The 25,282-nt window shown below is 41.2% G+C and overlaps 2 protein-coding genes across 2 annotated transcripts; both read left to right on the top strand.

Annotated features, from left to right (window-relative positions):
• The first annotated feature begins 998 nt into the window (after positions 1-998).
• acer3 (alkaline ceramidase 3) lies at positions 999-10,460 on the top strand. The gene is made up of 11 exons (XM_070843621.1): positions 999-1,116; positions 4,653-4,763; positions 4,953-5,005; positions 5,203-5,255; positions 7,077-7,158; positions 7,271-7,306; positions 8,473-8,531; positions 8,658-8,759; positions 9,195-9,299; positions 9,393-9,438; positions 9,556-10,460. The coding sequence occupies exons 1-11, from the start codon at positions 1,014-1,016 to the stop codon at positions 9,607-9,609; spliced, it is 804 nt and encodes a 267-aa protein (XP_070699722.1). The 5' UTR covers positions 999-1,013; the 3' UTR covers positions 9,610-10,460.
• An 8,339-nt stretch (positions 10,461-18,799) lies between these two features.
• LOC139213329 (neutrophil collagenase) lies at positions 18,800-24,499 on the top strand. Its single transcript, XM_070844006.1, has 10 exons — positions 18,800-18,937; positions 20,470-20,726; positions 20,857-21,005; positions 21,115-21,240; positions 21,750-21,911; positions 22,648-22,777; positions 22,921-23,057; positions 23,184-23,343; positions 24,001-24,101; positions 24,366-24,499. The coding sequence occupies exons 1-10, from the start codon at positions 18,800-18,802 to the stop codon at positions 24,497-24,499; spliced, it is 1,494 nt and encodes a 497-aa protein (XP_070700107.1).
• The last annotated feature ends 783 nt before the right edge of the window (positions 24,500-25,282 follow it).

The raw sequence follows: 25,282 nt of genomic DNA, 5'->3' as shown, positions 1-25,282 counted from the left end.
ACACCACCTAGAGGACATCTGCATTCAGAACAGGTTTTCATGTGCTAAACAAATTCTATCATTTATACAATAACCTTCAATATGACATTTACCATACTGTTGTTATCTATGGCTGTGGGAGATTAATACATGTGCAATTATACTGCAATTCTTGGAGAATTGCAGGATGTGAAGTTGAAATATTATATTTAATCATAAAATTTACAAAGGGGAACAATGATGGACATATCTTGTTTTAAACTGGACCTAACTGTATGTGGTTAATCAGTCTACAGTCTATACACAGGGAGATACAGGAGCATGGAAAGCAGGCCTTTTTTTTTTAAATCTCACACTCTGTTGTTCTATTACTGATGTATTACTACTTGTGTCATGATCCTGACTGTTTTGTGATGCTGCATGCTGTTGTCCTGTGTTCCTGTTGTGTCTGAGCTGCATGAAGAATCGCTGCTTACAAGGCAATATAGTACTGGAATGAATTTCTTTCTATTTACTGGTTGTCATATACTGTTAGGAACACAGGGAAAGAACCATTTAGGTTTCTCTCACCCACTGTGTGTGTGTGTGTGTGTGAGAGAGAGAGAGAGAGAGAGACCCACTACCACGGTGAACATCTTTATACTTTAATTTAGGAACTTCTGGGTAGGCATAGTGTTAATGCATTATGACTTATTGTCATATTTAAAGTTATACAATAACGAATAATAATAACTATTAATAATAATGATATTAATAATAATGACAATAACTAATAATAATAATACTAACCAATAATAATAATGATAATGATAATATATTTTAACACATTTCATGCATTGACTTAATAAAAGCTGACGTGCACACACTGGTAAACACTGATGGTGTATGTAGATAACACTTTGCCGACCGTGGGGGCAGGTGCACCGGGCTGGTGTCTGTCTTTAAGGAGGGGGCCGGTCCAGGAGGAGCGCTCGGCCTGTGATGGGACTACAAATCCGTTAGTACCCACAGCTGCCTCCTCCTCTGCCTCCATCATGGCTCCCTCGATAGACAGGCAGGGACACTGGGGGCGGCCGACCTCCACGCTGGACTGGTGTGAAGAAAACTATGTCGTCTCTGTTTACATCGCGGAATTCTGTGAGTAAACTACAGCTGCGCCATTTGTAGTAAAAACCGTGAATGTGGGTCCGGCCGGGCTCGTCGTGGGGAGGGCGCTCGTGCTGTGTGCGTACTGTCGCCCCTGAACGACGTAAACATGAGAGAGGAGCGGCGGCTCGTGAGGGGCTCGTGCTGTCGTGTTAGCTCGGCTGTTTGGTCTCCGTTTGACTAAATGTTCGCTAAGACGACATTAAAGCAGCTCGAGCTGCGCCGAGGGAGGGAGGGGGGGTCACGCGGCTCTGCGTGGGGCTGTTTCACGCGCAGGTTAGCTTCGCTGTAGCGTGTTACTCCCGAAGGTGCAGCGACTGTGAGCTCAGCGACATGACCGGTGTCACCTGAGCGCTCACTGAGCTCCAGCAGTCACTCTCAGGCGGACACCACTTCCTCCAGCCGAGCAGGGCGCCTCGCTGCTCGGTCTAACGATAAAAACTGGTTCCTCGGGAACCATTATCTCAGATAAAGCGTGTGAAAGTGCTCAGAAAGCTGCAGAGTCAGCGGGACTTCATGTCGAGATGACACAAGGAGCAGGCTTCACATACATGATGCACGCTGCTTATCTCTGAAGAGATGAGAATAATGGCTCACAGTTACTCATCATTTAAGATGTGGGGGCTGAACTGGGCTGTGTCGGCTCCTTCCAGTGCATGTGCTCACTAGTAATACAAAGCAAAGGTCTTTTTCAATGACCTGTCATATATATTGTATTACTGAGATGAACACTTCAGAGGACATGTATCATTGTCTGCTGGGGACCTTTCAGCAGTGGGCGTCATGCTGTCCCTGCTGGTTCAGGGTGCTATGTGATGCAACAGTTAGTCCAAGGGTAACCTCAAGCCAAGTCGGTCAGAGTTGGTCCCTGCCTTTGTGGTGACATACGCTTCATTTTACTGTCCTGTGAAGTGCCGCTCGAAGCCATTAGTTGTAGTGTACATGTTGTAGGCCTACTTTATTCTGCACACTGCATTCAATCATTCAAGTGAACCAGTTCTAAACATTGGCAGTGGTGTGAACGCAGCTTATCAAGAATACTGACAGTTGGAGCTTTTGTTTGCACAAATGACACACGCTGGCCCGAGCTGGATACTTGTTTTCAGTCGCAGAAGAATTGTGCGGCCTTTACACGGTGATTCAGGTTACAATGTCTGGAATGTGGCATTGTTCGTGTGGAAAAGAGACACCAGCATGATTTTAATCCTCATTAGATGGTTGCTTTTGTGCATTATCTCTCTTTTTAAAACATCAGCACATGGTGAGAGCAGAGGGCAGACACAGAGAGAGGTCATCAGCGCTCCCACACAGAGGACGGCCCGACATCTTGTCACATTCAGAGGTTTGCAGTTGTCACTGAAATGTGAAAAACAAAAAACTCAGGTGCTGTTCTATTCTTGGCATGTGCACATTTATTATCAGTGATCAAAGTCCATTCATTTTAAAATGTCACGCCAAGGGCTTGTGGAAACACCTTGGCTTTTATCAGGCACCTGTAGATAAACACAGAGCCGGCTCCAGTCATTTTGGTGCCACAGGCCAGATTTGTTTTTGTCCTCTTTTTTAGTTTCAACAACATAAATGGAAATGGTGCTATGGTCAGTGAATACTTGGTAACAACGGGCCTTATAGAAGCAGAATGTGCAAACAAGACAACATAAAACTATAATGTACAGTACAATTAAACCATGTAGCTGCAGCAGACAGACTACTACTGGATGTGTTCAACATAACATCAATTATTATCTAGTTGTGATGATGCATTACTAAAATAAAAGAGGTTGCACTAGTTACACAGTAGCTACAGTATCTACAGCAGCTTTATTAGGCCACTTTGCTTTATTTCCACTTAGCTGGCCTCTAGCTGTACAAATGAAAAGTCAGTATTTATTTTATTTTATTCATTGTTTTAATTGGTTTTTTTTTTAGGGCTTGCAGCAGCACCCCCTCCAGCAGGTGGCGCCCTAGGCGACCGCCTGTATGGCCTATGCCAAGAGCCGGCTCTGTATAAACAGAAAGTGTCGTGCCGGTTATGAAAATACTAGTAAGCAGTATTCGTTTTCAAATTATTTAAAGTTTCTTCTGGTTCTGCACCAGAGATTCAGGGATGATGTCCGCACACTAGGCAAGCAAGTGGATGGACGTCTAGGTCATTGGTTGGAATATTGAATTTAAAAACTTTTGATCCTGTCGCCGAGGCCAAGGGCAGCTTCCTCAGGGGCGAGGGAGAAGGCACGAGGGGGTAGAGGCAGAGGAAACCTCAGCAGAGCAGCTAGAGGCCCAAGGCGCACAGATGGGGCAGCCCTCATGGCGGCAGTGGTGACCTTTCCAGCTTAAGAACATGGGTTCTTCGGTGGAGGAAATTTTGGAAGGTCACCTTTAGCTAAACACGTCGAACTGTGCTAACATGCATACACGGCCTTCCTGGCTGCCATATCAAAGAACAGAAAAGCTCGGATTACACACACACTCCAACTTAGAGAGTTAAACTTCATTCTCTGTTCAGGACACCAATATTCCACTTCATCTTTACATATAGCTATATCAGCTATATCAATATTCTGAATGCTGTGTATAGGATGTTAAACATCCTGGTAAGCCTCATTATTTTCCACGCCTGAGTTTGTACATCACCACACCCAGGGAGGGTTGCATTAGGATCAGTGTAAAGGTCGGTTTTATCAGGTTCTCTGTGAGCCTGATGATGTCTAAAGAACAAAGTGCAGAATAAAAAGTGCACTAAAGAGAAATATCATCCACACCTAAACAACACGTCATAGCACAAGATTCAAGTCAGACAGTATTTAGTGCAGTTATGGCTCTTGCTTTAGTCTTGTTTTTTAGTCTGTTTGTTGTTAATGTCCTGAAACGCCTGCCAGAGGGTAGCAGAAAAGTGATGCCAGGATGGGCTGAGTTCCTCCAGGGAAGGAAGGGGGCAGCTGGTGATCTTCTGGGCCGCGGTGACAACCCTTTGGAGCGCTTTTCTATCTGCTGCCGTGCAGCTGGAAAACCACACGCAGATACAGTTTGTGAGAATGCTCTCTATGGAGCATCGGTACAAGGACACAAGCAGTTTCTGTGTGAGGTGGTTGTTCCTTAGTATCCTCAGGAAATAGAGTCTCTGCTGTGCCTTTTTGATGGTGGCTCCAGGTCAGGTCGTCCCCGATGTGCACGCCCAAGAAGAAGTTGGAGACCCTCTCCACACAATCCCCACCAATGAACAGGGGCTCCTCCTGAAGTCTGTGATGGTCTCTTTATGGCGCTTTTCCATTACACAGTTTTAGCTCTACTATGAATTCTGTTAAAGTAACATAATAGAAACCTCATGTACAGGGCTAGCAAATGTTTGAACTCCCAGTGCAGTGATCAGATTTCTGTTATAAGATACCATTCATGCTGCTGTTAGAATGAAAAGAACATGTAACCGAGGCCGTTTCACTGAACACTCATCACAGAGGCTTTCAGAGGTGTTCGAGAATGGCAGGGGTCACGCGTCTCTGATTTGTCTCTGCTGTCTTTTTGAACAGGGAACACTGTCAGCAACCTGATTATGATTCTTCCTCCCATTTATGGGGCCATCCAGACATTTCGCGATGGCCTTGAGTTTCGCTACATCTGCTCTTTCCTCGGACTGGCAGGTTAGTCTGTTGAAACCACAAATTACCTGGCTTTAAAGCAAACACAGCTCTTACTTACATATTATTTTCACTGTGCCTTTCCAGTTTCACAGTGTTTACTGCTGATGCCATCAGTCATATTACATGTGCATGTAAGAATGTCTTGACTTTAAGTTTGAATGTTTCGTGGGGTTGTCTGTGTGTCTGCAGCTGTTGGTGTCGGGTCCTGGTGCTTCCACATGACGCTGCTATACGAGATGCAGGTGGGCCACAGTGTTACATTGAATTCTCTCTATATCAGCCAAAAGTGTGTAGAGAATCATGTCTTGGTGAAACTACATGAATCACACTCATTGTTGCCTTGGAAATATTTGGCCAAACTTTAGCTTCCTACAGCAATGTTATGTTATGTAATGATGCATTAATGTGTTTTACTGACTTTGCCTACTTTCATTTGCAGTTGCTGGACGAGCTGCCAATGATTTACAGTACATGTGTCTTTGTCTACTGTCTGTAAGTGGTTCAAGCTTTTTGACTTATTGCCGTTGAAGCAGCCACTTTGATTTCCATTTCACAGAAAGTACACTGGTTTTCTGGTCTTCTTTGGTTTTAGAGAGCACTGTATGCAATGGATCTATTGATTCTAAACTGGACTTGAGTGTCTCTTTCCACTTGAAATCAGCTTGTTCTCTATTGTGTTGAGACTATTTCTCGATCCTCTATATTCCATGTATGAGGACTGACCACCTTGAGGGCAGCCTATGTGGGTATTCTTTAAGAGATATCACTGGGGTGGCGTACACATTAGTGTGTATCAGCAGCAGCAATCTATAGCACACATAACTGTAGCCCCTCATGGGATCTGACCTACTCAGAGGATGTGGGCTGTGGGATGTGTACTTCACTGTTTTGGGGGTCTCTGACTCTGTTGGTACCAGCTAACTTAACATCGGCCAGTGAATCTCCAGGTGGTGTCAGCCAATGCCCCGATGCATGTGGTGTTAACCAGTCGAACAGTCCATGCTTGTTGTAGAATGGCAGACCAGTCACTAAAAGTAGGTTGTGGATGCAGACGAACAGGTATGTAAGAGGGCAGGTGGGGATGTGCACACGACACACTGGGCCTCGCTAACTCACGGGCCTTTTGGCGAGATGCTCTGAGATTGGTGAGACGGCCTCTTGTTCGACCCTGTCCACTTCTGTCAGGTTCTGTTGTAGGCAGCCAGGTGAGTCTGTGCTGGGCTCAGTGCAGAGGGACATGGTTTGACTTACCATCCCTGCAGGATCGTGGCACGGAGTTACATCATTTTCTTTCAAGGCCCTCAACCCATTTTCGGCCGGCCTTAGCATCTGGCAGGCCAGCCAAGCCTTGGTGGTGTCTCGCATCAAGGCCAATGGTGTGTATGCAGTGTATCTTTGTAAATCGTTCCTTTATCTGAGCACATGGGTGAGCGCTCTGGTGGTGCTTTCAGTCGGACCCAAGTGCCATTTCATGCTACTGCAGGAGCAGCTGGGTCGGATTGGTGTCCTTGTCGTGTGTGTTACATAATCTCCGTACAAGGGGTGTTACTGACTAAGAATTTTCATAGTTATGTCTTGCCTATTGTTAACTGAGAGAAAGGTCAGGTTACACAGTGGCGCCTGAAGCTTGTGTAGGAGAGCAGAGATCGACAGAAAGACGAACAGACAGAAAAACAGACAAGACAGATAGACAGACAAGACAGATGATGTCAGCGGTGCCTGCAACACGTTTTTTTCCCAGCTGAAAACACTAGCCGCTCCTCTGAAAATGCACTGCTCGGAGTGCTTGAGAACGCTTCGGAGGTGCAGCTGTTTATCAGCTCAGATGCGGAGGCTGCTATGATATCCACAGGAGAAAAATGTTGGCACTAGATAGAGCACTTGCTGTGCACTATTTTTCATGTTGATATTGTGGTGGTCAGCGGACTAGAATGATCCTCTGTTTTATAACTACATGTTCACAGAACTCGACTGTGAGATTGGCAGTTGAATCAAGCTTCTTACATCAAATCGTCAGAGTGCACTATTTGAGGTCACGGCCTCTCCACACAGTATATAGGGTAGAGAGACACAATGGAGAGGGGATGGTTACATGTGTAACCCAGGTGGAGAGACCTTTTCTCCAGCTCCAGACTGCTCCTAAACATATTCTAATCAAGGTTCTCGTTTAATGGAATATGCAAGGTGGAGAGATAATCTCTCCACTCAGAGAACGTAGGTTACACATGTAACCTTCGGTCATGTACTGTCTGTTCTTCATGGTTATGCAAATTGAACAAGATAAAATAAACACATTTCTTTTCTTTTTTTCAGATATGAGTGCTTCAAACAAGAGAACAGTGTTAGCTTATTTCCTATCACTTTATTATTAATCTTCAGTGTCTCAGTCACTGTGGTGAGTATCCACTTCCACGACAGTGGAAATCATTTACTTTGAGCCAGATTCCAAATGATGGACAGCATCCATCATACCACACTTTGAGTAGTTTCTGTATTTATTTTTATAGGTATACTTACAATGGAAGGAGCCAGTCTTTCACCAGGTAAGGGAGTGCTCTGTGTTATGCTCACCTGGCTCAGATTGCTTATTGTTTGCTCTTAGGGCTCAGTTTGCCTTAAGTCATTTTTACCTTGTGTAAACAATGGGCTTTCCAACACAGCATGCAACGTTCAGTTTGCTGTGGGCTAGTTGTTGGACATAAAGTAGCATTTCATTGCAAAATGCAACATTTAAAGGTATTTTACTGTCTGTTGATGATCAGTTAAGTCTTTATTAATGTGTTGAAAAAACTCAAAAACTAAGCTCTAAAGTCAGTGCTGGGATCAAAAACAGCCCCAACATATACAGTAACAACATAACCCTCTAAAGATAAGCACAGCCACCTGTTAAAGCCAGTGTTTGTCTGTACCTGCTTACATTGTGTGTGTGTGTGTGTTGCCTTACAACAGTCAGGGCAATGTGACAAAGCCGCCTATGTTTACTCTGCGGAGCTGACTTAGTTTACTAATGACACTGCTCCATGGTGGTTCAGCCTCATAATGCTGTCCCTGTTGGAGCAAAGTGAACAGAAGTACAGAGAGCTTGGTTCAAATGTCGACTTTCTATATGAGTAGTTTGTACTTTTGAATAGAGTTTGGAGTGAATGCATCGATCCCTTTGTGTTGGTTTGCCTAATTCGTTTTTGGATTTGTGGAATAGATCACATTTTCTTTTCTTTACAGATTGTTTGATATTAATTATTATTAGTCTGAAGAGGTAAAAATGTACCTGCTCCAGATCTCTAAATCACTGTGCACATTACCAAATTCCCCCTATTCAAATCAATAATGAAGTGAAAACTAAATGACAATTCACGTTTCTTATTGGACTAGATTGTTGAGAAATGTTGAACCAAATTTTGTGTGACAGAGATACTTTTTTGTATTCCTCAGATTGATCTTGCTAACCCGAACCCTAACCCTAACCCTAACCCAGTTTGGAAACCCTGATCTAGCAAATCAAACTTCTAGATCAGTAAATTATGTAGACTTTTGGAAAAAGCAATCATGTTAATGCTGCTGCATCAATTTGCCGTTTAAACAATCAGTCTGTGGACAGAGGAAAATTATTAACAATTATAATAAAATATTACTAGTTAAAATCATTGATGTAGCCGTTGTGGTTTTTTAAAGCCAAATAATTAAGTGGCGTAATTGTGTCCTCTTCTAGGTCATGTATGGCGCTCTTGTAGCTTGCCTGGTGATGCGATCTATCTTCATTGTTACATGGTAGGTTTGCCAAGAGGGCCGTCCAAATGAAAACAACTAGCATATCAAAAGGATTAGATGATCATTGATATTCAGTGAAGTAACACCTTGCTTGGGTTTTCTTTGTTCCTTCTGTTTGGATGCTAGGGTGTACCCATGGCTCAGACCGCTGTGTTACACCTCTTTAGGAGTCTTCATGTTAGGGTTCCTACTGTGGAACATTGACAATATCTTCTGTGACACATTAAGGTGAGCATTTGTATTGGAGCAATGCACAGGCCTGCTATTTTGTATTAACTTGCTCAAAGTGAATTTTGAATTCTGCGAGTAAAGTAAAGTTAATTATCCTCCTAGAGACAGCAATGGAGGGGAAAATGTTGACATCAACAGTCAGTGACATTAACCTTTATGTGACATCATATTGGTGATATAATGCATGCTGTTCATCTCCAGTAATGTCAGTGCTTGGAAATGTAACAGCTCTTTTACTTTGAAATAAGAAACTTTATTGATGTTATCTAAATACATGAGAAGGTGTTGATATGAAAACATTTAGAAGATATAAACCTTTATGAAGTAATAATGTTTTAGACCATTTATTAGCATCCCGTCTCTTACTGTAGGAGATGCACTTTTTGTTTTGTTATTAATGCAAGTTGGGTCAACCCTTTTTTGGTCCGTCAGAGCCAGTAGACAGACACTCCCCCCTGGTGTTGGAGTAGTAACACAGTTCCATGCCTGGTGGCACATCTTCACAGGCCTTGGCTCCTACCTGCACATACTTCTCAGGTAAGCTCCTGCTAGAAAGTAACAGCTGCACAGAGGGTTGTTGCGGTGGAACAAGTTCATTCACTTTCACATCTAATGTTCATCTTCTTTTAGCCTGCAGATCAGATCAACCTACCTCAAGTACAGACCAAAAGTAAAGGTATGTTTAGCCCTTAGCCCCTGTATACTGTCTGTGGTAGCTTTTATTTCATTGATTCATTCATTCATGCATACATACATATATATTTATTCACCCTTCCTTATCCCAACTGTTCAGTTTCTTTGTGGAGTTTGGCCCACGTTGCACATCGAACCACAGAAGACAAGCTGAAGTGAAGGGATGGGGACCAACTCAAGGATGGTGACTGCCATATCCAGACACCATCGGCACAGGGACCTGCCAGTGCCCGCTGCTGAGAACTCAGCCCACAGCTAGGGGGCACGGGAACCCCAAAGCACCACCCGAGGAACCCTTCGGTTCTGCTCTGTGGGGATTTACTAAGTACAGTATAGCACTGAGTTGAGTTTTAAGAAATGGAAGATATTTTTCTTTAATCATAATTTATTAGACTAGCTTTTCTGTGTTTTATTGAAGTGTAATCATTTTATTTGCTCATTCATGTCCAATTCAACTATGGTGTGTAGTCCACTGCAGTGGTTAATGTTAAAGGGGTTATGGGTGTTATCTTAATTGGGGTTTGGGAAAGGGGAAAACAGTATAATTGATTCAGAGTTGACATTAGCATATTTATTGTTGTATGTTTGGTTGTGTGGATATTTGAGTCTCCTAAACCTAAAGATATTTAAATAGATGCCTACAGTAAAGTATCGCTAAAACTCCTGCTTATGTGTAGTTTTACAAGTAGCTGAGGGAGCTCCACTGACAACACAGTGTTGTCACATCCCTTTTCAAGGAGTAGCATATTGTTTTTGGATGTGCTCACTACATATGGGATAATAACTGCCAGCTAGAAAGCAATACTGTGTTAGCTCAGCTCAGCTGTCTTGACTAGAGGATCCTCCTACATTTGTTTAGCCACAAGTTTCGTTTTTACTTGAAATTTTGTCATCAAAACATGCCAAGACTGGAATTTTTAATTTCTCCTTTTTTTGATTGCCAAAGTAGCTCTGGGATTTAAAACAGTCATATAATGTGTGAGACATATTAGTATTTCTTCTTGTCACACTCAAGCTAGAGATTCAATGCTTATAGTTTTGTTGCATAACCTCATTACGTTGATTTTTTAAAATTTTGTTTAGACAGGGTTAAACATTTTCACTGGTAACAAAGCAAGTTGAACAACCTTCTACTTCTCAAATTTCTGAGGACAGAGGAATGCTTTTTCCGTTGTAAAAGTGACACCTGCAGAAACACCACTGGAAATGCATCAGCTCAACTAGCCAAGCCGTTGCTTATTGCCAGCTTGGAGGGCAGTTTAAGTTATAACGCTGATCACTGAAACCGAGCTAACGAAGCTAACTAACAAAGACAATGTTTTTAAGAGGGAGATTCCCTGTTTGTAATTGTTAACACTGAGTCAAAGGACCATGAGAATGAATGGAACATGTCCAAATCATTGCATCTTCATAAGCTGCAGGGGATGGGGTACACTAGGTCTCCCTCATACCTGTTTTCATGCTAGAGAACGGTAACTGTGAGTGCCACTTAAGACTCAAACATATCCCGCAGTACTGCTACATTTTATTTAGTGCACACTTATTAGTCCTTTTCCTTTCATTTATTTGCACCATGGCATCAAGTTGAAGAGTCAAATGACACATACGGTACACTTTGTAGAGGCATGCCGATGTGAAGCAGTTTTTGATAGAACCACTAGGTGACATACATTTCCAGCTTGCCAAGAAGCACGCACTGAAGAACTACTAGCTACTTATTGAAGAACTAATACTCTTTGCCTCAGTGTTCATGTACTGGATCTGTGGTGTGAAATGAAGGGCTTCTCATTCACAATGTTTGTTTTGCTACTGTGAAATTTTTTTTTGGGATATGTAATAGTAACAATAGAACACAGACCTTGAGGCAGTTGAAGCTAATTGGAAGATGCACAATATTCCTGTTGTATGGAGATACTTGATTTGATTCATGGCCTCCTAAACTGCTGTGTGCTGGATTATCTCCTGAGACAACACATAACACATCCATGTCTCATTATGTCTACATGCTGTGTCACTAACTGTCATATGCCTAGGTATAACAAGTGTGTGATCCCAGTGTTACAGTCATAAGCACAATGTGTGAAAGATAAGTATTAACATCGTTCAAACGTCCGTGTGGAATCTTCCATGTGTGTTATTGTCTTGAAATCACTGCTGCTCAGTAGAGATGGGCAGTCGTCGAAGAGGGTGCCTTATTGTAATCCTTGCAGTGTAATCCAAGTGGCCTTGATGTTCATGATAAACAGACCATTCAGATCATCCCTCATGTAGTGCAGTGTGCCCTTCCAGTGAGTAAAGGCAGATAAAACATCAGGAGGGCAAACAATAATGGCTTCTAATGCAAAGTCTGCGCCTGATTCTTTGGCCTTCTATTCATTTCACGTGTCCAACACCTTAGTGACACGTTCTAATGATGGGAAATGTAGCTCCAAGAGGTGACACCCATGGTCGGGCCACAAGAGCAAACTCTGCCACCTTTTTTGAGCGTTGTTCATGTGCCAGTCTTTAATGATGTCCTGTATTGTCAAATAAAAGAAAATGTGTCACACAGTTTGTCTGCAGAAGAACTGTTTCGAAGCCTTGCACTGTATTTCTCTTCACGTTCATGACGGGTTGATTTGACATAAAGGGTGCAGTGATAATAACCACTGGACTACTAACGTGTAGCTTTGTGCTTCTTGCCATGGATAGTTTTATGTAGGAGGGAGTTTCAATTGTGTCACACACCTGGAAGGTGTGGCTGTCACTTCCTGTGGCACAAACACACTGCTCTCTATCTGACTCTCATGGATAGGGGGCCGCTTGTGAAGTGGAAAGCTGGCATATTTTCCCTCAGAGGAATGTTTTAACTACCAAGCTTTAGAGTAAAGATACAGGAAATGTACTTTCAAATGTGGTGGTGCAAAGGAATTAAACACATTTACTCAAGTACTGAACAGTTACTACTTCATAATACTTCTCTACATTTTACAGTGTAATATTGTACTTTTTCCTCCCTTTATCTTCATTGTTGAGGGTTGAATTGCCAAATGCTAATGTATATAAAGTGTAGTAGTTACAATTAGCTCCACTTCCAACCAGCTTCAACAATAAGTACTTTTACTTTTGATACTTTAAGTACTTATTGTTTCTAATAATTCTTCCACCACTTTGTAAAAGGAGCCTGAGTAACTGTTCGGTAACAGTTCATCAGTTTGACATCAGTGTGAAGCCCTCTTCAAACAGTGCAACCCTCTCCGTGCCGAGGTTTAGGAAGCTGTCTACACTTAGACCAACTATTGTGTTCAATTTGTAGGTCATAAAAACTGAGTATGATTATCATTCAAGGATTCAGTCAATGATTAGCTCCTTTAGTCACTGAGTTCTCCGTTAGTCACATGAATTGATCACAGGGAACTACCCACTGGTTCCACAGATGACGGTGGTGTGTTTGGGCGGTTCGTGCCACTGACAGAGCATAATAGCACTTATGTGACTGTAATGTAACAAGCACAGTTTTCTGAATTCTCTCATGCAGTGGATCAGTTCTCATCTGACATTAGTGTCCCGAATCATTCACTTTGTTTGGAATTCCTGTTGACAACATCCACACTGACCAGATATATAATATAAAAGTTACTCCCTGTTGTGGTTGGATATTGACATTTGGTGCCATATATGTGTTTAAAATGATAAGTTACGTATAAAATATAGCACATTTCAACACACACATACAAGGTTCAGTATTTAGCAGCAGGAAATTATCATAAATTATTATAAATGTCTAAACATGCAGGCGCAGCACCAGAATATTTAGAGGTGTTTGAGCATAGTAGAGACCAGCAGAAGTATTATACTATATATAATACTATATATAGATGCTCAGAATGTATTACAGATTTGACAAACAGGTGTGAATAATCTCATACTTAGTAAATCTGTACAATTTGTGTTATGGCTGACTCGGTATGTAGGCTACTATAATTTAATTTGAGTGTCAGACCTTTAACCTGTGCTGGAGCAGCAGTCTTAGCTGCTCCCTTGACCTGGGGCAGCCAGGACCACTATTCAATAACGTGTTTCAACTTTTAGTACTTTTATCCTGTGTCATAATTCAACTTTATGCATTTTTCGTTTCATTTTGTATTTTGTGTTTCTTTATGTTCATATTTCACGGTGCATTGAATCTGTCAAGTAGTTTGTTTCCCTTAGCTAATAGTGGTTTGTCAACTGGGAACTTGCAAGACATTTACAATACTTTTAAACACATCCTCATTTGGCCTTGAAAACACGTCAGAGTCTCTGAAACACCACGTGTTCCTGACTTTGCCTTTGCTGAGATTTCTAAATCACTTGCAGTTTACATCAGTAAGTTAGTCAGTAAACGAATCAAAAATAGCATGAAATGCAGTTGAGTCAAATATTATTCACCTTCTTTGATTTTCAGTCTTATAGTCCTACTTTTCCAACAGCAGGAGGAATGTAATCATGAAGTCTAATGTAAAAGTACATAGGCACACCGTGTGCACTGTAAATTATTTGGCTGCAGTCTCTTCACATCTTTCAGTGTAAGAGCAACAAGTTTAGACAAAGAATAATTTCAGCATTCAATAGGCTGCACCACATTCCTCCCTCATACGGAAACACTGTTGAGTAAAGGCTGTCGATGTTAAATGTTCCATAAATGCTGGTATGTTATTGTCAGTTACTGTATGAACACAAACATGTCCATTTCCAACCGGATTTGGCTTTAGGCATGCCTCAAAAATAAAACTGTCATTCATTCATCCCGATAATGTCATTTAGCTGTACGCACATCAATCAGGCTTTGCATAAATAGTGTAATACACACACTGTCGATTAGAGTACGTTGCACAGGGAGACATCCTGAACCTAACAGGGATCATAGACTGTCATTACTGAAAACACAGAGCTCTTGCTGAAAGCTTTCAAGGTGCCAAAAACACACATAAGCTACATTCCACAGCTGGCACAGATTTATGGAGCTGTTTGACACAATTTCATTGGTTTATTGAGAAAAGGAGGAAAACACCTCTTCAGTGTGGTGACTAATCTGTAAAAAACCCCTCCTCTCTAAGTTTGCCTGCCCGATGAACAGCTCTCTACTTTTCCTTTAGATTTAACATGGTGATAGAAAAGTTTGGACTTTAATATTACTAATTTACCATTTCATCCCTATGTTGACAAAAGGTGGAAATAAGAAATGATTAACATTCGTTTAGTGCTCCCACCTTTTCAAAAAGGTCTTTTGAAGATAGTAAGAGCATTATGCAACGTGACTTTCACCGTGTGTAAAATCTACAATCTCAGAGACCTATACAGTAACTTTAATTCATTACCTAGCGCTTCGTTCATCTAATGTTCAAGGTTTCTTTGGAGACATCAAATCCAGACTCAGCCTGCAGTGACAGCGTGAAGTGTGTGAGTCAGCGTCAAGCTGTGTGTAAAAAGTCCTAAAGAGGGCCATTAGCAGGTTTTTTGGTTCCCATTTGCTTTGACTCAGCCTTGTGCCTAGGGGAGCTTTGATGAGATTGTGCTCAGGCGTACAGAGGTTTGGCCCTGGCCCCGGTGCAGATCTAACCTGGGTGAGGCCTTGTCCGTACCAAGCTGACTCATGTTGGGAATGCCCAAGTTGCTGAAGGGGCTGATTAGCGGAATGACAGCACCCACGGAGAGGGTGAGGGTCATTCTGCTTCTGACGTCACTGCTGACACGCCTGGCATATTTTTGTTAGCTGGCCTATTTTTGTTTTTTAAAATGTTACAGTACATTTTAGGGTGGAATAAATGTTAAGTTGTTCAGTGCTTTTTAAATGTATTATAGCTGTGCATTAATAATTCTGTGTTTTCTTATTTCTAACTGCACTTAAAGTTTTATAAGCTTTAGATGTTGTCAGTTTTTACAGTAAACATCTAAGTACAGATAATGTAGAAGATTAGTTACATCACACACTTTATTTTCTAAAGGCTTATTCACTCGAGTTGCTGCCCTCTTAGTTTATCTTTTACTGATTTAGGGTTGTCCAGTAGTGATGATAGTCAAAGAAAGTCTATGAGGAGAACTTGTATAAAGGACTGTAAGGACAGATACATTGCTTGATTAACTTGCAAAAATTGAAAGTCCAGAGACTAAAGCAAAAGCAGCTCTGTGAGACTGCACTTATTAAAGGTGCAGTGTGGAGGATTCAGGAGGATCTATTGACAGAAAATAATATTCACAATAATGGATTGTTGTGTCTTTGTTAGCTTGGAATGAGCCCTTTATATCCACATAGTGTCTCTTGCACGGAATGCATGCAAGCCACAATGTTTCTACGGCAGCCTAGAATGGACAAACAGGGCTTTTCACATTTTTACCTTGAAGTGGCAGATTGTCGGAAGACGGAGAGGAGGAATACCATTTTATGTTGTGAGAAATGTGAGAACCCAAACTTAGACAAATGGAGGATCATTCTTATCATTTAGCACAAGAAAAGCAAGGGAATCCTCGTCAGCAACCATAGCTTCTCTTACAAGCGCGGTAAGGGAGCTAAGGGGGTTTCAGTTCATTGCAATCTACAATCTCACCATTAGATGCCACTAAATCCTACACACTGCACCTTTAAACACAGCTAGATGGTAATATGCTAACATGCTCTCATCAACGTGATGGTGATGTTAGGTATAATGTTTATGATGTTCACTATCCTCACTGTTGTTGAAAGATATCCAATGAAAAGGGAGAGATCACTAAAAAAGAGCTTACCAGAGAAATCGGAGTTCATCTTGAGCGGAGCACGAATGTCTGTAATATATATTTTGCAGGATACGTGAAAACTTTGATGCTGGTGGTGCTACAGTAGAAGACATGGCACCACCATGGTATCATCCTCTGGGGACCATGAATGTCAGGTATTACCATCCACAGGGCCATGCTGCTTGGCTAATATTCCTTCAAGTAATGTCATTTAGCACCACAGTGAGATGATCTCATTTGGGCAAGAAATGGACATAGAAATAGAACTGAACTACATTTAGAACATGTCACTGATAACATTTCAGATGATTTACCAGTGTTTTAGTAACCAATCATTCCTTATTTCTAGAGTCATCATCCAAACGATCCTAGCTCTCAGAGCGGTATTAAAACAATATAAATCAGACATTGCATTACATTTAAAGTCTTGCAGCAGACCAGACTTATGCAACTCCCTGTCTATACTGTATGTCAATCAGACAGCTCTGCTTAAGCTTACAACATCCCGGCCTGTCTCCTGCTTTCGTCAGGATGAAAAGCTCTTACAGTATCACAACAACTAGCTTTTATTGTGCCGGCCCTTTAAAGCAATGTTATCACCGCAAGGCAAAACCATCATCAGACATACTTTGAATGCTTCTTCACCTCAAGCCACATGAGTCGTCAACTTAACTTGATTTATTGTATTTATCACTGCATTGTTATTGTTTGTAATTGATGCTTTTGGCAAGATAATTTCCAGAGGAAAGAAAGAGGAGCAGCAGCAGCACAATAAATCCGCCGCATTTTTGATTTATTTTAATAACAGCTCAGTTTGTGGGCACAGAGTGCCTATCAAAGCTTTTAACCCCTCTGTTATCTGCCATCGTAAAGTAACATAATAATGTTCTCTGACACTTCCAATATGCAAATCTTTACATCATGGATTCACAGCTACTTTTTATGAAAAAACTGATGACAGACAAATAACTGTTTGCTCCCATGGACCAGATACATTATGGGCACCTGGGGCTTTTGGCCACAACATTAAGGATCACATTTGCATAACCAATATGTGTTGATTCCTTCTATGGTCTCATATAGTAGATATGTGGTTTTAGGGCTTTTTAATCTTTTGGGCTTTGCCGCAGGACAATGTAGGATAGGCTAGAAGTATGACCAAAAATGTTCTTGAGAGTTTTGGACCAGTTAGGACTGACTTCCAACTCTGGGATGCTTTATAAATGAGGGGCCTGGTGTTTCTTTGAAGAGACATTAAAGAAGACCCTGTTATGCGTGAAGCCACCTTGCTGTTCTTGTTGGGACAGGAGCACCGAGACATAATTAACAGGTGGTCCTCGCTGCAGCTTTACACACAACTGTGTGTATCAGCAGTTGGACTGGGACTCGTGCCTGTCAAACATGAAAATGTGGTGGCTGAGTCTCCTGACTCTTATGATGGCCGCCCAGAGTCCCATCGTGGCCTTACCTCTCCGAACCCCAGACCTACCTACACAAGCCCATGCTGGACCGACTGAAGCCGACAAGGAGTTTGCAGAGGTAATTACCCGTTTATATGTTGGGTATGACCCCTTTAAGAAAGGATGAACAAAAGCCAGGTAGATTTACAGGTCTCTGTGCTGAGAGAGAGTTGTTTTATTTATGACACAGCTTTACAGCATTTTACCTGAGTGGAACTTTGCTCTGGTGTGGTTGTGATTGTGTTGTTAGATGTGTTAGTTCTGCTAAGTGCTAGATTTCCCCTAAAAGCTTCTTGAAATGCCTTTTCGTTGAACCACTGATTGGATTTGTGGTCTGTTCCAGAATAATTCTGATTTTTGGCTCCAGAGGTCTTTTACCACAGCTGCACAAATAAATGGCAACATAAAATTGTCGAATTGGTAATGTGGGGATGTACTTTAGGATATAATATTGAAATGTTGAAAGTAATCCTTCCTGTAATCTATTTTATCTGTGGCTTGGTAAAAAGGCAAACATCTCTCCAGAGTTCTAACTGATTTTCTTTTTTCTTTTTCATAATGAATGCCAGCTTGATGACATTCAAACAAATTTAACCTCAACATTTTCTGAAAAATCATGATAATGGCTTTATTAATTGAGATTTTATACATTCAGTGAATGTTTAATTATATTGTCTGTAATTTTGTTTCTAAATGCCAAGTCAAAGCCTGGCTAGTGAAACTCTGAATACCAACTGACATGTGTAGCATCACAAACTGTCAAGTGGTGAAATTTGTTTTCACATTTGATATATTTTGTTACATGAAAAGGTCAAATATGCCTATACGATGTCTAAACATGTCAGTATGAGCCGTAAACTGAAGGATTGTTTAGTATGTGGCTCCTCAGACGGACTTTAAAAATAATACTTATCTAAACACATAATTATCAAACCCCTTTTACTTTTTTTTAAACTCTCTTGTAGCTCTGCTTTTCTTTATCTGTATTACACTTTTCTTTTGCTTGACATCAAAACAAAATCAACCACAAACTATCAGTACTCACATTACTGAGATGTTACAGTTAGCAGAACATTTGGCCAAGGAGATTATTATAAAAATCCTTATGACAGCAGTAATCCCATAAAGTGGGACTCGTGCCTGTCAAACATGAAAATGTGGTGGCTGAGTCTCCTGACTCTTATGATGGCCGCCCAGAGTCCCATCGTGGCTTTACCTCTCCGAACCCCAGACCTACCTACACAAACCCATGCTGGACCGACTGAAGCCGACAAGGAGTTTGCAGAGGTAATTACCCGTTTATATGTTGGGTATGACCCCTGTAAGAAAGGATGAACAAAAGCCAGGTAGATTTACAGGTCTCTGTGCTGAGAAAGAGTTGTTTTATTTATGACACAGCTTTACAGCATTTTACCTGAGAGGAACTTTGCTCTGGTGTGGTTGTGATTGTGTTGTTAGATGTGTTAGTTCTGCTAAGTGCTAGATTTCCCCTAAAAGCTTCTTGAAATGCCTTTTCGTTGAACCACTGATTGGATTTGTGGTCTGTTCCAGAATAATTCTGATTTTTGGCTCCACAGCTGCACAAAGAAATGGCAACATAAAATTGTCGAATTGGTAATGTGGGGATGTTCTTTAGGATATAATATTGAAATGTTGAAAGTAATCCTTCCTGTAATCTATTTTATCTGTGGCTTGGTAAAAAGGGATTGTTTAGTATGTGGCTCCTCAGATGGACTTTAAAAAAAATACTTATCTAAACACATAATTATCAAACCCCTTTTTACTTTTTTTTAAACTCTCTTGTAGCTCTGCTTTTCTTTATCTGTATTACACTTTTCTTTTGCTTGACATCAAAACAAAATCAACCACAAACTATCAGTACTCACATTACTGAGATGTTACAGTTAGCAGAACATTTGGCCAAGGAGATTATTGTACAAATGCTTATAAAACAGCAGTGATCCCATAAAGCAGAGGCTACAGTGTCTTTAGACCACGCGTTGCTGTTGCTGACAGCTTCAATTACAGAAGTGCAGCAATTTTTCTGCGCCATACTATTATTAAAGGTTTGAGGAAATACTTGGAATGTTTACTGTAAAGACCGCAAGGCAAGGCAAGGCATGTTTACCTGTGTACCACCTGTCTACAACCACAGGGTTTCAAAGTGCTGAACAGAAGACAAAATTGCGTTGAGGGAAGATATAAGATATTAACCCAAGTCAATATGGAATGTCAGTATAAAAAGACAAATAGGATTTTAAAAACTAAAAAGCTAAAATAGAATAAGACAAGCAGTAGAATAAAAATGACAGTGCAGTGCAAGATATAAGTAAATAGTTTCTAGTTTTCTGCAGATTAGTTCCAGAAAGGTGGATCATAAAGACTGAACACTGCTTCTCCGTGTGTAGCTTGTACTTTGGAGACAGTAAGCAGACCTGATCCAGACCACCTGAAAGGTCTGGATGCGTCATAATGGAGCAGAAATGTATTTGCCACTGAACAGTGCTTTATGAACAATCAGAAGTATTCTGAAATCAAGTCATTGACAATCAGACAGCCAATGTGAAGATCTGAGAACTGGATTGAAATGGTCTCTCCTGGTCATAGTGAGTATCAGATCTCCAAGATCTGACTGTTACAATAGACGCACCAAACACACCAAAACGGTTTCCTAAACTTTCTGCTCAGTGGTCAAACCATTTGGACAGAGTAAGAGGAAAACATGAAATAAAATAATGGTGTACATCAGGTGAGCATACACTCATACAGTATATGGATCCAGTGTGTGTGAGTCTCTGAGCATTTTGTGTCTTCTTCAGGAATATCTACAGCATTACTATGGCTACAGGCCCAAGACAGAGAGACAGAAGAGGACTGTAGACACTTTTGTCGATGCTCACTGGACGACTGGACTCTGTGATAAGGTCCAGAAGATGCAGCGCTTCTTTGGTTTACCTCCAAATGGAGAACTGACCAAAGAAACCCTGACAGTCATGAAGAGGCCACGCTGTGGTCTGTCAGATGTGGAACAGTTTGGACAGACCATTCGCTGGAAGAAGAGCAAACTCAGCTACAGGTTAGACATAGTAGACATACATCACCTGCATAACGTAATTTAAATCTTATGTCACTTCCATCTCGACCCAAAACCATTCTCTGGTCCTAAACCTAGCCAAGTAGCTTTGGTGCTTATCTTTGCTCCTCAGGATCGGTGGCTATGACCTCCCCGTCTCGGCCTCGAAGGTTCACAAAGTCTTCAGAGCGGCCTGGAAGCTCTGGTCCAACGTTGCACCCATTAAATTGAGGAAGCGGAGCAGGAAGGAAGCAGACATTGTCATCTCCTTCTACAATGGCGGTGAGCTCTAGAGACACCAGGGCCCCTCAGTCGCGCCGCATTGAACAGTGATCCTGACACTGACATACGGCATAAGTGATTTAATGGTTAGCTGCACTGCTTGTTGCAGGCCATAAGGATGGTGCACCTTTTGATGGTAAAGGAGGAATCCTGGCTCATGCCTTTCTGCCTGGCTATGGTATTGGTGGAGACGTACACTTTGATGCTGATGAAGACTGGACCTTTAACTCTACCGGTACTTGAGAAAAATCTCACACATTGCTAACCTGGTTCTGACTAACTAATGCAAAAATTGGCACATCTAAAGCTCACAAATAAACACATGATATCTTTTCTTACCTGACTGTGGCTTAATATTCAATAGCCAGACTTATACAATTAATTATACAGTTATAATTAGTGATTTTGCTTGATCAGAACTTACCAAATGTAAATATTTCTCATAAAATATAATTCCCGTTTTGTTGCTGGTGATGAAGTAACCACACCTGGAGTTACCACAGATTCATGCTATTTGGCCAAATGAGATATCTTAAGAACATATCACCGCAGACCGTGTTATAGGTGACAACTGAAAAGGAAAGACTGACCCCTGGGTTAAATAGCAGCATTACAGGCCTGACAGACAACCTGATTTCTGTGCAGCAAAGTCTGCTTCCTCTCATTGACTTTTATTATGTTTTATGCAGACTGACAACCTCTCTGTGCCATAAATCCCTCACAAGGCTTCTTTTCCTCCTCCAGGTTTCAACCTGTTTGTTGTAGCAGTCCATGAATTTGGCCATGCACTAGGGCTGCCCCACTCATCTGACCCCGGAGCTATCATGTACCCAACATACAACTTTGCCCCCAATTATGAGCTTCAGCTCTCCTACCATGATGTCAAGGATGTTCAGCACATGTATGGTGAGTGACTTTCCAAAGCAGGCAAAAACTGAAACAACTGGGACTGCACCATGAGATACTCAATAACCTGCTAACTCCTGCTAAGAAGAAAAAACTGCCACATCCTCTTTCTAGTTTTCATCATTTTACAATGAGGTCACCAGACAATGACCTGCGTCACAGCACTGGTATCAAGTAAAATTCCTCATTTGTCACCGTAAATTGTGTAAATAATCTCCAACAGCTGTACACCTACGACTCCCCTACGCCAGCTGTATCACTGTGATCACCTAGACCTAGGCCTAAGTTGCACAGGTGAAGTAGCAACAGGAATATTTACACACACAAACAGCACATAGTGCACATCAAAATCGTCTACAACACAGTCTGTTACAGTTGGCATTGTATCTATTTTATTAGATTACATATAGGATGCTGATGTAAATCTGGAAAAATGAACTCTTGAGGCAGAGAGCAGCAAAGTGTATTTGAATCTTAGTGGTTTCTGTCAAACTTTTGAAATAATCAACATTTCGGGAGAAGCACAAGATACAACACATTAAAATGAAAAGTAATTATCGCATTTTCTATGCTCATCATAAAATGTGGTCATAACTCTTACTGCATACTCATTGACTTCAGAATTGATTAGATTATTTGCACATGATATATTTTTGTGAATCACAGTCTTTGATAAGGAAATGCTGAGCTGGATGAAAAAAAAGGCACTCAAATTGTTCTCCTCCATTGCCTGCAGGCATCAGTGCCAATTTCGCTTCACTATCTTCAAAGAAACCTCCTCCAAGAACGCCTGACAAATGTGATCCAGACTTGTCTTTTGATGCTGTGACAGAATTACAACAAGAAGTCTTGTTTTTCAAAGATCGGTACGTAAACTGTCCCAGTACCTGCATGTATACATCATGACGCCAGGTGAGAGGTAGACCTCTCACCTGGCGTCTCCTTTGTTCAAGGCTACTGGACATGAGAATAATTGAAATGGTGTCTGAGATCATTTTCTGCCTTTCAGATTTATGTGGCGCAAACATCCTCAGTTTGATGAAACTGGAATCACCCTGATTAGCAGTCTGTGGCCAGACAGTGTACCTCCCCACTTGGATGCTGTTTATCAGAATGTGGAGAGAAATTTACTTCTGTTTTTCAAAGGTAAAATAAAGCAATATTGTAAAAGAGCATCATTAGTTTTGCACTTTATACTTTAATTGATTTTCTAAATCAAAACAGCAGGTATAACCGAATGTGTACTGGATATGAAAAGTGTTTTTGCTTCAGGTCACCAATACTGGATGCTGAATCAATTAAGACTTGAGGAGGGTTTTCCAAGAAACATTTCAGACTTTGGTTTCCCAGCCAGAATAAAGTCAGTGGATGCTGCACTTCACTTCAGAAATGACCGCTCCACTGTGTTCTTCACTGACCATGAGTGTTGGAGGTATTTAAGATCCCGCAGTTCCCCACAACTGTTTCCCCTGTTGTCTGTCTACGCCAAACACCTGCCGACTCGACCTGTTGAGTCTCCCGGTCTTGACATGTGGCCTGATTGTCAGTAGATATAAATTTGAGAGAAGAAATGTGACACACTGAGACAGCCTTGCCAGAATATCTTGCAAAAAAGTGTATGTTTTTTGTCTTTGTTACCAGTTACTCTGAGTATCTTTAGATCTATGAACCTTTGTCTCTGCAGCAAATAGTTTGATAGGTGATGAGGGAACCAGTGGTTTGCATGTTTTTTTTATCATCCTGGGAGTCTTGAATGGTGCATTACTATCAGCAAACTGGGTGAAGAGCTCATTTTGGGTCTGGGAAGAAGCAGGTTTTATGCATGGGTGAATTGTATAAGTCAAACAGAAATCTCTCTTCAATTAAGATAAACAGACAATACTTCTCCATTTGATGTGATGACAACTTACAAATTTCCCATGTGAGTAAAGCACACTGTTTCTCATCCAGTGTGTGTTTTCAGCTTAATGAGGGTGACTCAGCTGGTGTGGTCAGACACAGCAGACACTGTGGTTTTACAATGCAACTTATGTGTAGGAAAAATATCTAGATAGAGTTCTACCATGTTTTCTATGTGAACGATATGTAGGTACAATGAGCAGCAGAAGATGATGGAGGGATCACCAGCACTTATAGCGCAGCAGTGGCCGGGAATTCCAACTCCAATAGATGCAGCTGTCTTCTATGAAGGTAGTTACATCTAGCAGTCTCATAAAAGGCATTAGCACGTAACACTTAAACAACAGGCTTTTATTATTTTGAAAAGGGGTAACCCTAACCCTGACTGCTCACTTCTTAACTGGAAGGAGACAATTGCTAAAAACAGTATTTGATGTGGATTGTACTGTCTGATGCTGGCTGATGCTGGTGTTAGTTTGCATCAGACCGATGGACCACTAATGGTCGTCCTATCGTGTTTAACCTGTTACATCTGTACTGCTTTATTCCAAAAAGGATTTGTGCAGTTCTTCAAGGGAAACATCAACTACAAATTTGACTCCATCTCCAAACATGTCGTCTCCACCAGCCCTGCTAATGAGCTGCTGGAATGCAACAAGATGGTCAACAATGAAATACTGACGAGATAAATGAAGGAAATCTCTCCATGTATCCTGTTAAAATGATGCTGCTTATCCGCTTTGTGAATGCACAATATGTTACTAAACTGAAAATTAAGCAATACGGACCTAATAACAACTGATGACTAATCTAAGGAAGTGGTTTAAAGTGTCACTTCAGTGTGTAATACAGTGTTGTAATAACGGCATTTGTACCTTGTATCAAAGTACAGTTTCTTGTGTTGTTTGATTTAATGTTGTGAATATGTCTTAAATGCTCAACCTGCCTTTGCTGCTTTTGGGATTAAATGAGTTTTAAAAATGTTGTATAAATGTTGCTTTATTTGCAAAGCATTCATTCTTTCAGAGGGTCTGTGTATACTGGTGTTGATCAACTTAGCTGAAATAAATACATTGCACCAGACATCACTGTTTCTCTGTGTCCTCTATTAGCTAATTGTGAACAAAATGTGGCTTTCCACTAACACTGATGTACAAAGTTGTTATATCTCATTACAAACCTATTTGAATGGAAAATAACCACCTTTAGTTGACTCATGCAGCGCTTCAATTGGGTGAGCACCACTAATGAAGTGGAAATTACTGTACAAAAGATGATTAATAAGCCAAAATTATTGATATTTTCCTAAATGCGACTCAACTACGAGTACTCCCTAACCTGAGAGAACTTTTAATTTGTTAATTTTGTTCATAATGACACAACATGTGTGTGTTTGCTCATGAAGCACATCACTCTCAGCAGTAGAAACAGCAGTGTTAGGGCTGGAGAGAGTTTTTTAGTCAAAGGGAGGA

Source organism: Pempheris klunzingeri, chromosome 14 (assembly GCF_042242105.1).
Source record: "Pempheris klunzingeri isolate RE-2024b chromosome 14, fPemKlu1.hap1, whole genome shotgun sequence".
NCBI lineage: Eukaryota > Metazoa > Chordata > Actinopteri > Acropomatiformes > Pempheridae > Pempheris > Pempheris klunzingeri.
Note: the sequence above shows the minus strand (reverse complement) of the source record. Positions and strands in the feature narration are given on the sequence as shown.